Source organism: Lates calcarifer, linkage group LG20 (genome assembly GCF_001640805.2).
Source record: "Lates calcarifer isolate ASB-BC8 linkage group LG20, TLL_Latcal_v3, whole genome shotgun sequence".
Lineage (NCBI taxonomy): Eukaryota > Metazoa > Chordata > Actinopteri > Centropomidae > Lates > Lates calcarifer.
The window spans coordinates 7,036,083-7,047,964 of NC_066852.1; the positions used below are offsets into that span (position 1 = coordinate 7,036,083).

At 40.5% G+C, this 11,882-nt stretch overlaps 2 protein-coding genes across 2 annotated transcripts; one reads left to right on the forward strand and one right to left on the reverse strand.

Annotated features, from left to right (window-relative positions):
• Nucleotides 1–40: 40 nt before the first annotated feature.
• On the forward strand, nucleotides 41–8,803 carry zbtb21 (zinc finger and BTB domain containing 21). Its single transcript, XM_018692124.2, has 2 exons — nucleotides 41–365; nucleotides 2,898–8,803. The coding sequence occupies exon 2, from the start codon at nucleotides 2,900–2,902 to the stop codon at nucleotides 5,957–5,959; it is 3,060 nt and encodes a 1,019-aa protein (XP_018547640.1). The 5' UTR covers nucleotides 41–365; nucleotides 2,898–2,899; the 3' UTR covers nucleotides 5,960–8,803.
• Nucleotides 8,804–10,277: 1,474 nt separating this feature from the next.
• On the reverse strand, nucleotides 10,278–11,831 carry atg101 (autophagy related 101). Its single transcript, XM_018692043.2, has 2 exons — nucleotides 11,158–11,831; nucleotides 10,278–11,068 (listed from the first exon to the last, which is right to left on the reverse strand). Exons 1-2 carry the CDS (start codon nucleotides 11,407–11,409, stop codon nucleotides 10,664–10,666), a joined length of 657 nt encoding a protein of 218 aa, XP_018547559.1. The 5' UTR covers nucleotides 11,410–11,831; the 3' UTR covers nucleotides 10,278–10,663.
• Between the last annotated feature and the right edge of the window lie 51 nt (nucleotides 11,832–11,882).

The window sequence follows — 11,882 nt, forward strand, 5'->3', positions numbered from 1 at the left end:
ATATATATATATATATATATATATATATATATTGAGCAATGCTCAAGTACTACAGTAACTTTATCTAAGTTTATCTATCTGTAACAGTTAGCTTCCCTAAAAACATACAGTTTGAACGAAAAACATGACCTATCCCTTTAAATTAGCCTCAGTGTCAAGTCTTCCGCTTGCCCCGCCTCCTGCTCTTTGACCAGCCTATCACAGCGCAGTGCACGTGACGAGCGTTCTTCGCGATGACCTCATCCCTGGTGTGGGATGACGTCAAATTCAAGATGGATGGAATCACGACCAGCGCGCAGAAACCTACACAACACTGAATAAAGTCCCGGCTCTGTGGAGGAAAGATCCTATTCACGACGTGCAGGGTAAGTGTAGGTAGACTATCAAACTTAACGTTAAACAAAATGAGCAGGGAGGGTGAAACATAGTTGGTGGAGTGCTGTTAAGGAGAAGCTTTTTCCTTTTCCTCCCTGACGTAACTCGAAAGGGGGATTGTGCTGCTGTAAAACCTGACCAGCTACAACCTGTTTTGCAGCCACCAACTGCGCCGTGTGAGGCCGGCATGAAACATTATTTGGGGAAAATAAAAACAAAAAGAACAAAAAATAATCACCACTTCCACCGGGGTAACGGGTGTAATTCACTCCCCACACACTCCAACAGCGTCTCTGTCCGCCCGCACCGACTGTGTTTTCATTCCGGGATTACCGTGGTGGAGTCCATTGAAACGCGCTCAACTTTTCCCCTCTTGGTTTAATAGAGCCGTTGTATCGTTAAAGCGGAACGGTTCTTTGGCCATTTACCCACACAAAAAGAGACTGATTTCTGAACCGAAAGCAGCATTGCGGTTGGAGAAGTTATCTGTCATGAGAAATTGAGCCACGTCTCATGGATGATCTAATGCTGAAAGCCTCACACGACTTCCTCATAGAAAACTAACGCGACTGCGACTGAATATTCCCTGCTGTTCGCTTAACGTGGAATACAAGTTTTGATGAAGAAGCCATTGGCTGGTCGTTAGTTTTTGCTGAATGAATGAGGCTTCTGCCTATGAACCTATTATAGCAAGTGTCAGAATAGCCAACGTAAGTAACATGCTTTCCGGTCTCGATTTTCAAAATAAACGCCTGAAGGAGCAACGTATGTTGTTTGTATACATAACGTAGCTAGCAAAGACCTAAAAATAAGATGTAATTTTAGTTGGTGAAGATGTAATTGTTTTTGACTTTAGAAAAGGGCGAGGCAACTAATGACTTGTGTCATAGAAAGAACAATGCTAAAAAATATATAAAATTGGTGTCACATACAGTTCTTTCATCATCCCTACCCTCATGAATTGTGTAACAGCACCACAAACTACAGCCTCTAAAATGACCATGAAATTGAATCAACAACTCATTTAATCAGTGTCAATATAAACTGAACATAATGATCATCATCAAGGCAGGCTTTATTGCATAGCTGTTGGATTTGTCTATATTAGTTTTAGTTACCTCATAAACTGGCAACTCAAGGTGTGTTGCAATGTAACAGTAATAGCCTGAATATCTACTGAACTGCTGTATACCAGGAGAATCTGTGAAAGTGGTCACCAATACAGGGTTGCCCTCAGGAAAATATTTGGGCTAGGCAGTAAACAAGCCCATATCAGAATCACCCAAAAATCAGAGTAGTTAGTAGATATGGCAATTGCTCTCCATGACATTTTTAAAATAATATTATTGGAGAGGGTCTTCCTTTCAGGCAAGGTGGGAAGCCCTGCCAGTGGTGACGAGAGGTGAGCGTTTGATGGGTGACTACACAAAGATTCTGTGATGAAAAGCCTTTACTTTAAATGCAAACTTTGTTAACTTCCTGTATTAGCCTGTGTCACTAAGGGTGACTTGACAGAGTTACATTTTCATACCCTCTCACTACCAACATGATGTAATGCCCATAAACTTGTTGTGCATGTCCTTCTGTACTAAAAAGGTTCAACTGACCTCTAGTGATCATAAACAACAACCAGTACAAATAAAAATGGCCAGAGAAACATTCTAGAATTGACAGTATTACAGTTACATGTAGTGATAAGCTAATATCACTACACTGTCATGCTAATATCAAGCTAATATCATAATTCAAAAATGAGGTACATGAATGTCAGCATTTGTTCAGAGTAGTACTGTGACTACCATGACTATTATTTTCATTATCAGTGAATCTACCTTTTTTTCTTGATTGGTCATTTGTTCTATAAAATGTAAGAATATACAGAAAAATGCATCACATCACAGTTCAGAAAGGCAATATTTCCAAGGTAACATCTGACAACAGTCCAAGATATTCTGCTTATAATCATATAAAACAGGGGGAAAGTGACAATATTCCTCAGTATTATTAGAGGAGTGATCTGTTAACTTCACATTGACAAGTTCTGAAAAACTGTCAAAACATTCAAAACTGCGGCAAAATCAATCAATCAATCAATCAATCAATCAATTCAGTCAATTTGAAACAAGACTCATCAATTTGTGATAGATATTGCTGTGCTGTTTAGAGACTCCCAACAGCATGCTGATTTTGTTTGAGATGCTGATATTTATGTTTGTTTATATATTAAACAAATCATGGACTCCTCCTAACTGGATAAATCATGATGAGAAGCTACATCAAGTGCTGGCATGATTTAAAGAAAATTCACTGAGGTTGGTATCTCTGACACTGTCAGTGCTGTGGTGTAATAAAGAATAACAGACACAAACATACATCCATAGTAGAGCAGTAGGTCGTGTCTCTGAGCTCCAGTCAGCCATTATGGTGTGTGTGAATGTGTCTGTTTTGTTGTGCTCATTTAATGATCATCTTTGTACTCACATTCTTTCATTAAAATATAATCCTCTTCCCTTGTCTTTCAGCCATGGAGAGCCTAGTGCATTACAGTAACCCCTCCCATGCCCTCTCAGTGTTAGGGGTTCTCAATGAGCAGCGCCTGCGGGGCCAGATGTGTGATGTAGTCCTGGTTGTGGCAGACCAGAGGTACCAGGCCCATAAGAGTGTTCTGGCCGCCAGCAGTGAATATTTCCAGTCCCTGTTCACACGAATGGACGCAGAGTCACTGAAAGTTGTAAACCTGGACTTCTGTGAGCCTGACGCCTTTGAGATAGTTCTGAATTATATTTACTCCTCCTCACTCTTTGTGGACAAAAGCAGCCTGGCAGCCATTCAAGAGTTGGGCTACAGCCTTGGAATCCCTTTCCTCACCAACATTGTTTCAGCAAGGCCACATGCATCCTACTGTGTGTCTAGAAAAAGACTTTCGTTCTCCGAGGGGGATGAGAATGATGTACAGACAAGGAGTGTCATTGTGTGTCGGGTCCGGAATGACACAGCCCACCCCTCTCGCTCAAATTATCAGAGAAAAACATCAGAGAGACCATCATCTCCTCACTCTACTCGAGAGTCAGCTCAGCCACCATCTGAACACAATTCACACGAATCAGTCAGGAACTCTGAATCCACCAGCAGGAAATCATCTGAATACAGTGAAGCTGCTGAAAGAAAGTCCACCTATCCATACACCTCCATATTAAAAGGGAATTCATCACACATCACTTCTGTTAGGCCTCAGCTGACGTCATCAGTGTCTTTCAGTGATGCTGAGGTGCAGCACATCAGGCTGCAGTCTGGCACCGACCAGGACACTAAAGAGGAAGATGAGGAGCAGGAGCAGCACTATCACACCAAAGTGCCCTTTCAGGGTCAGGCCAGTGAGCCAAGCCAGACCATTGACAGGAGCGGGCCGCTCATAAAAAGCCTTCTCCGAAGATCATTGTCCATGGATAGCCCTGTTCCAGTCTTCTCACCCACGCTGGAACTCAAGGAGCTGCAAAATCGAGAACAGTCAGTTGTAAAAATGGCATCAAAAGCATCTGGGCCAGAAACTCAAAATGGCAATTCAAAAAAAACATCTTTGGTTCTCAGGTCAAAGTACCCCAGCAGGTATGATGAAGAAACTCAGGTAGAAAGAGAGGTCAGTGTGAAAGCTGAGCCTAGCAGTCCACTCGCTGACCCCATGGACATTATTCGAATCACAGTGGGAGACGCTTTGCCAGTCAATCTTAAAGACTTGCAGACAAATTATGACCAAGGTTCCAGGCTAGACTTCAGTCCTCTGGGGAAAAGAAAGGACAGGCCTGACAACAGAAGATACCCATTCAAGAAGAGCAAATTTTTTAAAGAGCATACCCTCTCACATGATGAGAACATGTCAGAAACAGTACCTCAGAGTGCCAGCAGTGAATCTAATGAGAACAGTGGGGAGCTGTCTCAGAACAAGATTTTCAAATGCTGGAACTGTTTAAAGGTTTTCAGGTCCAGTGCTGGACTACATCGTCATGTAAATATGTATCACAACCCAGAAAAGCCGTATGCTTGCGACATCTGCCACAAGCGCTTCCATACCAACTTCAAAGTGTGGACACACTGCCAAACTCAGCATGGTGTAGTACAAAACCCAGCCTCATCCTCCAGCTCCTCTGTACTGGATGAGAAATTTCAAAAGAAGTTAATAGATATTGTGCGAGAGAGAGAAATAAAAAAGGCTTTGCTCTGGAAGCTAAAGAGGAATAAGCAGGGCTTGCAATCTCCTGTACTTACCAAGAAGAGATCAAGGCCCAGCTTCATATGTCCTTACTGTGGGAAAGTGTTTGTGTTCCAGTCTCAGTACAGACAGCATTTAAGGACACACCCTGCAGAAAAAGCTGACCAGGACACAGCAAGTGAGAGCATCCTCTACCAGGAACAGGATGAGATCATTCAACAGAAGAACACGGACACTGGTGTTTACTCCTGTAGACTCTGTAATATGAAGCTGTCATCACTCTTTGAACAGGGCGATCATGAGAGGGGCTGTCGACATGCAACTGTATGTCCTTACTGTGGCCTCAGATTCTCAAGCCCAGCTGTCAAGAGGGACCATGAGGCACATTGTAAGTACAAGAAGCTGACATGCCTGGAATGTATGCGAACCTTCAAATCCTCCTTCAGCATATGGCGCCACCAGGTGGAGGTCCACAACCACAACATGATGACTGTTAAAGAGCAGATTCACTTGAAGCAACAAGAGAACAATGAAGAGGTGTCTGAAATGCTGCGAGAGGAGCATTATAGTGATGAGCCTTTAGCAACTGGGAGCTCAAGAGACAATGTCAGTTACAGTGACTCCTCAGGTCCACCCATGTATGATTCAGAAGACTCCTCATCCTATGTGCCTGAGGACCTGAGCATGGGTCACCACGGCAAGCTGGTAGTGAAGGAAGAGCCTTTAGAGGAGGCTGTGAGTGAGAGGGAAAACACAGAGACTGCCAAATCTGGGTCTGAGGAGCCTGGTGTGTGGCCATGTGAGAAATGCGGAAATCTTTTCAGCTCTCGCAAAGACCTAGAACGACACCAGGAGCTGCTATGCCACATCAAACCGTTCATCTGTCACATCTGCAACAAAGCCTTCAGGACCAACTTCCGCCTTTGGAGCCACTTCCAGTCCCACATGTCAACTGCTAACGAGCCTGGAGCCAAAGAGATCGACAGACACCCCTCACCTCTGTCTCCCTCCCCTCCCATGACTCCTCAAAACTCTGACCGTCACTCACCGCAGGCCACCGTGCTCAAATCCACACAGACGGCACCGGTCACTGCAGCGATGGCAGAGGAGTCTAGTAGCCCAGAGCCCTGCAGCTCATCAGTAAGCAAGACAAAGAGGCCCGAACTAGAACGGCAAACCAGCAGCCACAGCCCTCTGTCAAGGTCAAACAGCATGGAGAATCCAGGGGGCCCTCAGGAATCAGACACACTGTTTTACCATGCACCGTCTCTCTCTGCCCTGACGTTTAAGAGGCAGTACATGTGTAAACTCTGTCACAGGACCTTCAAGACTGCCTTTAGTCTCTGGAGCCATGAGCAGAGTCACAGCCACATGTAAGCATCAAACAAGTTACTGCAGTGCATTTCTCTTGAGAGACAATACTTAATATTAGAATAAACACACCTCAGCCTACAAAAGGAAGACTTTGAATGTATAGCTTATTCGCTTGCCTCCAATGTCATATATTAATGTGGCCATGTTCATTAGAGGTGTAAACGTGAATGTGCAATCAAGTGCTAGATTCTTCTGTGAGACGAGATGATTATAAATGGTTTATTTTCCTTTCAAAATGATCTATAAGCATTTATCTATTTTAAACCTCTTTTAGTTGTCTTCTTGTATTTATCTATCTAGGTGTTTTGAGAAAACAAGGTACAGAGTTGCACCAACTATATACACTGTTTTCTCACAGTGTGGAAAAAGTGCTTTAACCTTTTGGAGGCTTCAATTATGGATTAGTGCTTTTGCTTTTGTATCAGATCTATCTCTTGATGTGAGTGACATCCCTTAAGATACTATTGGTGGCCTCAACAATGTATTCAATATGCACTTTGTTTAACAGTTTGGTTCTGTTACAGGGCAATTTAGTCCATATGTTTGCTTGGATCCTTTAGTCTCCATAACTGTGGTTTTAGGCTGCAGAGGTAGAAATGATAACTAGGGCCAATAGTATGTTTTTTTTTCTTCATACTTAGCATTCCTTCTAAATTTGTTCTCTAATATTTGAGTGTCAGGCTGATTGAATAAGACCTGCAGTATAATGAATCAAGTTCTAACACATACTGTACATCAAACACACACCTGTTGTTTTAAACATTGCGTCTCAGTATGCAGCCTTGTTTAATTGCAAAGACTCTTTATTCAGTATAATTTCTCAATGTAAAATCATTTTTACAAGTATACAAGTGAATGAGACGAGAGAGGTGCAATCATGAGTTATAAAGTTGTGTTTTTTCACAAGTAAATGAATAGAATGTTTCTAAATGTTGCTGAACAAAATCATGTGGAAAAGGTGCTCAGACCAGCTTACTAGTAAAAATGGGGAATGTTGCCAGTAAAGATAATGGGCTGGGGCGATTTGATACTATCCTAAATACTACATAACATCATACAAGTATTTGTCTCATCTCATAAGCTGCTAGAAATCAATCTGAAATATCACTGCCGGTCAAAAGCTTTAGAACAACCCAGTTTTTATTGAAATGTAATTAGTTAATGGTACAGAGGTCAGTGGCAAAAGTTAAGGCCTCCAAAAACTGAAAATCATGTATAATGAATATTTCGACTTGGAATTATAACATGTCAGAATTGAATTACAGATATCTGTAATTGAGTTTGAATAGAGGTCATTGGTAAAAGTTGACTAGTTGTAATTAAGTTACAGATATCTACAATGGACATTTCCATTATGAAGAAATGAATTGTTGATATCAAGAAATAACATTGTGATTAGTGAGAAATGAATTGTAGATATCTTTAATTAGAATTGCAACCAGTCAAAATTACATTATAGATATGTTGGCTTGGAATTCTAATTAGTCTAGAAGCAATAGTTGATATCTGGATTTGCTGCCACTGATTAAATGTTAAAACAGCTTGCCATAAACTTACAGCTTTCCTACAGCAATGGAAGTAAATGAAGCCTTAAAAGTTAATGCAAACAGTCCCTGCAGGTGTCCCAACTTTTCCTGATTCTTACAAACCCTCTGTCTGTACAAAGGCTGTGTTAGAACAAACTGTGTTATTACACCCTCTGATGCATTATTAGGACAATATTGTACTGCAGTAGTACTGTATATTGCCATCAGAATGGTGAGAAAAAGTACAGCAGTCTCCAGACTTAAACCCCATTAAGCTGGTTTGGGATGAACTGGACAGCAGGTGTAAGCACTTCTTCAACAGTGTTGGGATGAACTCCAAACAATGTTTCATTTTTATTGGAGAAGAGAGTGCACAGCAAGCTAACTTTCAGAAGATTTTTCAAAAGCACACTGCAGTATCTTAATACAATTAATGGTTAAACGCAAACAAAAATTATGAATTTTTAAATATTAATTTGTGTATGTAAGACTCACTATTCCTAATTCACTGAAGTCCGCCACCCCAGTGCAGCACCAGTGTTATGTAAATACTCATACACTGATAGATTTGTGCAATTATACACGTGGTAATTAACCAAGCTTTACAGTGCTTTGATGGCCTTATGCAACTTTTGAAATATTTTGTCAATATCATTTTACATAAAAGCACAATAGAGTTTCAGATGACATATGACTCAGGCATTTTGAGGTGGTAAAGTCAAGAAGGAGGAGGCACAAGAGAGCAAATCTTTTATTTGAATGGTGATGGAATGTTCCTGCTTCCTAAAGATTTATTATTAAAGGTAGTGCTTTGATTGTATTCCAGTTGTTTCACAGTTGTATTCTTGTACAAGTATATATACTTCTGCTTTGGCTTGATTGATTAGAAGTTTGTCATAAATTATTACAGTTGCTTCTATTTGGGAGATGTTAAAGTCTAAGATTGCTCCACAGAAACTATGGGAATTTTTTCCCTCTAAATGAGCAACTCAAGCTGCATTGTGCTGTTAAATTCATTGGAGAAATTCTGTATTGATAATAGTGCTCTTAATTTCTTGTGAGAAAAACTTTTTGAAAGTTTCACAGAAATGATTAGACTTGTGTATATGGAAGTGTTTGTATCCTCGATTTTGTACCAATTTTGTTAGTAAACAAAAGTTTTATCTTTTTAGTATTCCTGTGCTCTCACTGCAATAATGAATATTTGTATCAGCATTGGTTGTATTATTGTTGCTTTTGGAGACTTGCAGCTGTTTTGTGTTTAGGTTTTTCTACAGTTTTTGTGCTTCATTTCTGTAATAAAGAGTAACATTGGAGAATACATATACATTCATTTGTGGTATTTGAATTATTTAGTTTGAAGCGTTAACTATACATTGGGGCTGAGTAACCAGGGCAGCACAGCTAATTTAAATATTTAACAACATGTTCAATAAGTCACTGATTTTGTCTGGAACCCTTAAACTTTATCTCCTTTAAACTTTGTCACATTTCAATCAGTCTAGCATTGGTCCATTAAATGTTTTGACTCTAAATGTCAGAGAATCGTGAAAATTGTTTACTATGATTTCCCACTGTCCAAGGTGACATTTGCAAATATCTTCCCCTATCTAAACAATTGTTAAAAACCCAAACACATTTGTTTACTATGGTGTATGACAATGATCAAATCTTGACATCTAACAAGCAAGAACCAGTGAATGTGTGGCATTCATTTGAATATCAAAGAAGCTGCTGATTTATTTTCTGTCAATGGACTAATTGATTAATCCACTTATCTTTGCAGCTGTGAATTGGATGAGCATTTAGTATTACACACTGAAGCTCTGAATTGCCCCTTTATCCTGGAGCAACAGATTCATTGTCTAGATGTTGTTGTCAGATTTTATTTATTTAGCCCAATCAATCAGCCTCAGTGGCCTTTACAGTCTGTACAGCACATGACATCCTCTGTTCTTAAACCCTCAGAAAGTGTCACCAAAAAACAATTTCAGCTTTAGTGTCCAGTCTCAGGACTTCAACACAGATATCACAGGACCTGTGTGCAGCATTTACAAGATTGGATTGGCCTTGGATTTAGTGATTCTCACCTCCCATGGTATTCATTTAGGGTGAAAAAACATTTTTGTCATACCTTCTCAGTTCTCCAAATCAAAGCCCTCATCCACAATAAGACATTAGGTTTTCAATTAAATATAATAATATTTATTAGTTTGTGTTGCACATAAAATCATTGCATGATCTTTCCTTTACAAACCAGTAAAGCACAGCTAATTATCACCTAGTTGTTTGTTTCATCAATGTCACTTGTGAGGCAAATAAAAGTTTGTTTATTAATCTAAGTGTGGAGCTAAGAATGTGAAAACACACACGCATCATCCTGTTGGCAGACAACCCTTAGCCAGAGGGATGTTTTTCAGGCTGTGTTGGGCCGCTGTGACAATTTCTGGCTGGAAACTCGGGAGTGAACTTAGGAAGTGCTTGCTTTAATTTGGAAAAATGGCTGGAACTGGAAATCCTGTCCTACCCATGTGTTAAGGTCACAATCTCCATGAAATTGCGTGTGGAGAGGAAGTTTTCACTCAGATGAGGAAATCTGTTTCCAAACTCATCCATATCTTTTGCACACACACAAAAAAACAGATTTTATTTTATTACATGATCGAGTCTTGTGAGTTAATCTTTGCCAGCAGTTGTTCTCATCTCAAGGTTTAGGACAGGTTTGTAAAGGCATTCTTTAGTTTGAAAGAGCTATAACAGGTGACTGTTATTACAATCAGGTACAATGAACAACATTTGATGTCAAACATTTATTCACAATAATTATGAGATTTTACATTATGAACAACATATTTTTGAAAGATTTAACTGGCATATAATGTTATTCACTACTGTGTTAAAGTTGCATTTCTAGATGATGGAACATAAAGATAATCTGGAAAGAAATGTTTGCAAAAACAAAATATCTTTGAAGTAGACATTACATAATCAAGAATCTTGAGGTACAAGCAATACCAGAACCACAGTAGAGACTTAAGAAAAGGAATTACACTGCCTCTGCTTCATTGTAGCAGGAGTAGAGCTGACAAACCATACTCATGAGCATAGAGTCAGGCATGACTATAGATACAATTATGGATAAAATCATCCATATCTTTCTCCTCTCTGTGTTGGAGCTTCCTCACAGGGCCAGGGTGTCTTTAATCAGCCTTCTCATAGTGGTGCTTACAGAGGTGCCCAGAGAGTCAGTGATCTGGTATGTGATTTTGTAAAGGTATGGCTGGACATCTTTGAGACTGGTGTCAAAAACATTGTCCACTTCAGACTGGGTGGGCATCTTTGGCAAGTATTCGTGGCGATTTATGACCTCAACAACGTTGATCACCTTCTCACCCAGCTTCTCACCCACTTTCTCCCTGCAGATCTGTCTCTCCTGCTCATTGGCGAGGTTGACAACGTTAACCTTGATGCTCCACACCTCCCAGGGAATGCACTCGTCAGAAAAGGGCCAGCGAGACTTCTTCTTCTGGTAGAACTCCAGGGAGATTTGCCCCATGCCATCACTGCCAGAGTTGTTCAGAGCATCCTGCAGCCAAAGCATATAATCAAAATCGTCAAATTACAGGCCTGCCCATGCACTGTAGCCAACAGCCACAAGTTAAAATCACCAGTTACCTTGAATTCAGACACAGCTTTCCTGATCACCCTGTCCAGCTCCTCTGAGGACACCCTGACAAAGGTGAAATCGATGAAGTCGCAGTCGATATCTAGTGTGCCCACTGTACCGATGGAGTAGGTGCCCTCCTTTTTGTAGTGGAATTTCCCGGTGCTGCGGTGCAGTAAAATGGTGTGCAGCAAAGCCAGCATGGCTTCTTCCACCTGCCTCGCCTCCACCGTTACCTCAAGAACTTCCGAGCGACAGTTCATTGTGAAATAAGAGTTGTTTCCATTAACAAGCGACGACACGAGTAAGAGATGGCTACTATATGCAGCTCACTAATACTTTGTTTACCTCTGTCGATGGATGGCCCCTATTCTACACAGCGTGTCAGACTATATTAAAATACAAAATAGTTTTTGTAGAAGATATCCTACCTCCAAATGTAATTTGAGAGCAACGAGCGTAGGAGCATAGTAGCTATACCGTACTCAGCTAGCCAAATGTTTGCTACAAACAAAATAGGAGGATGTGGTAATAATGACAAGCTACGGCAAGTCGCGTGGTACAAAATTCTCGTGTTTGTTCGTTTTTTCTTAGTTGTGTGTCGAAAGTACCACATAATTAACTCAATATAATATAAATCCCCATTCCTGATTAAAACACATGATATAACGGTCAAATGTCTGACTCGTTTGAGAAATGCATCTCGGTTCGCATAATCATACGGCAACAACAAACT

Bases quoted from the DNA above. Each gene is read 5' to 3' on its own strand.
- zbtb21 (XM_018692124.2), top strand. From the start codon at position 2,900: ATGGAGAGCCTAGTGCATTACAGTAACCCCTCCCATGCCCTCTCAGTG.
- atg101 (XM_018692043.2), bottom strand. From the start codon at position 11,409: ATGAACTGTCGCTCGGAAGTTCTTGAGGTAACGGTGGAGGCGAGGCAG. The intron at 11,069-11,157 runs GTAACTGGTGAT...CTTTGGCTGCAG, and splicing joins AAGCTGTGTCTGAATTCAAG to GATGCTCTGAACAACTCTGG.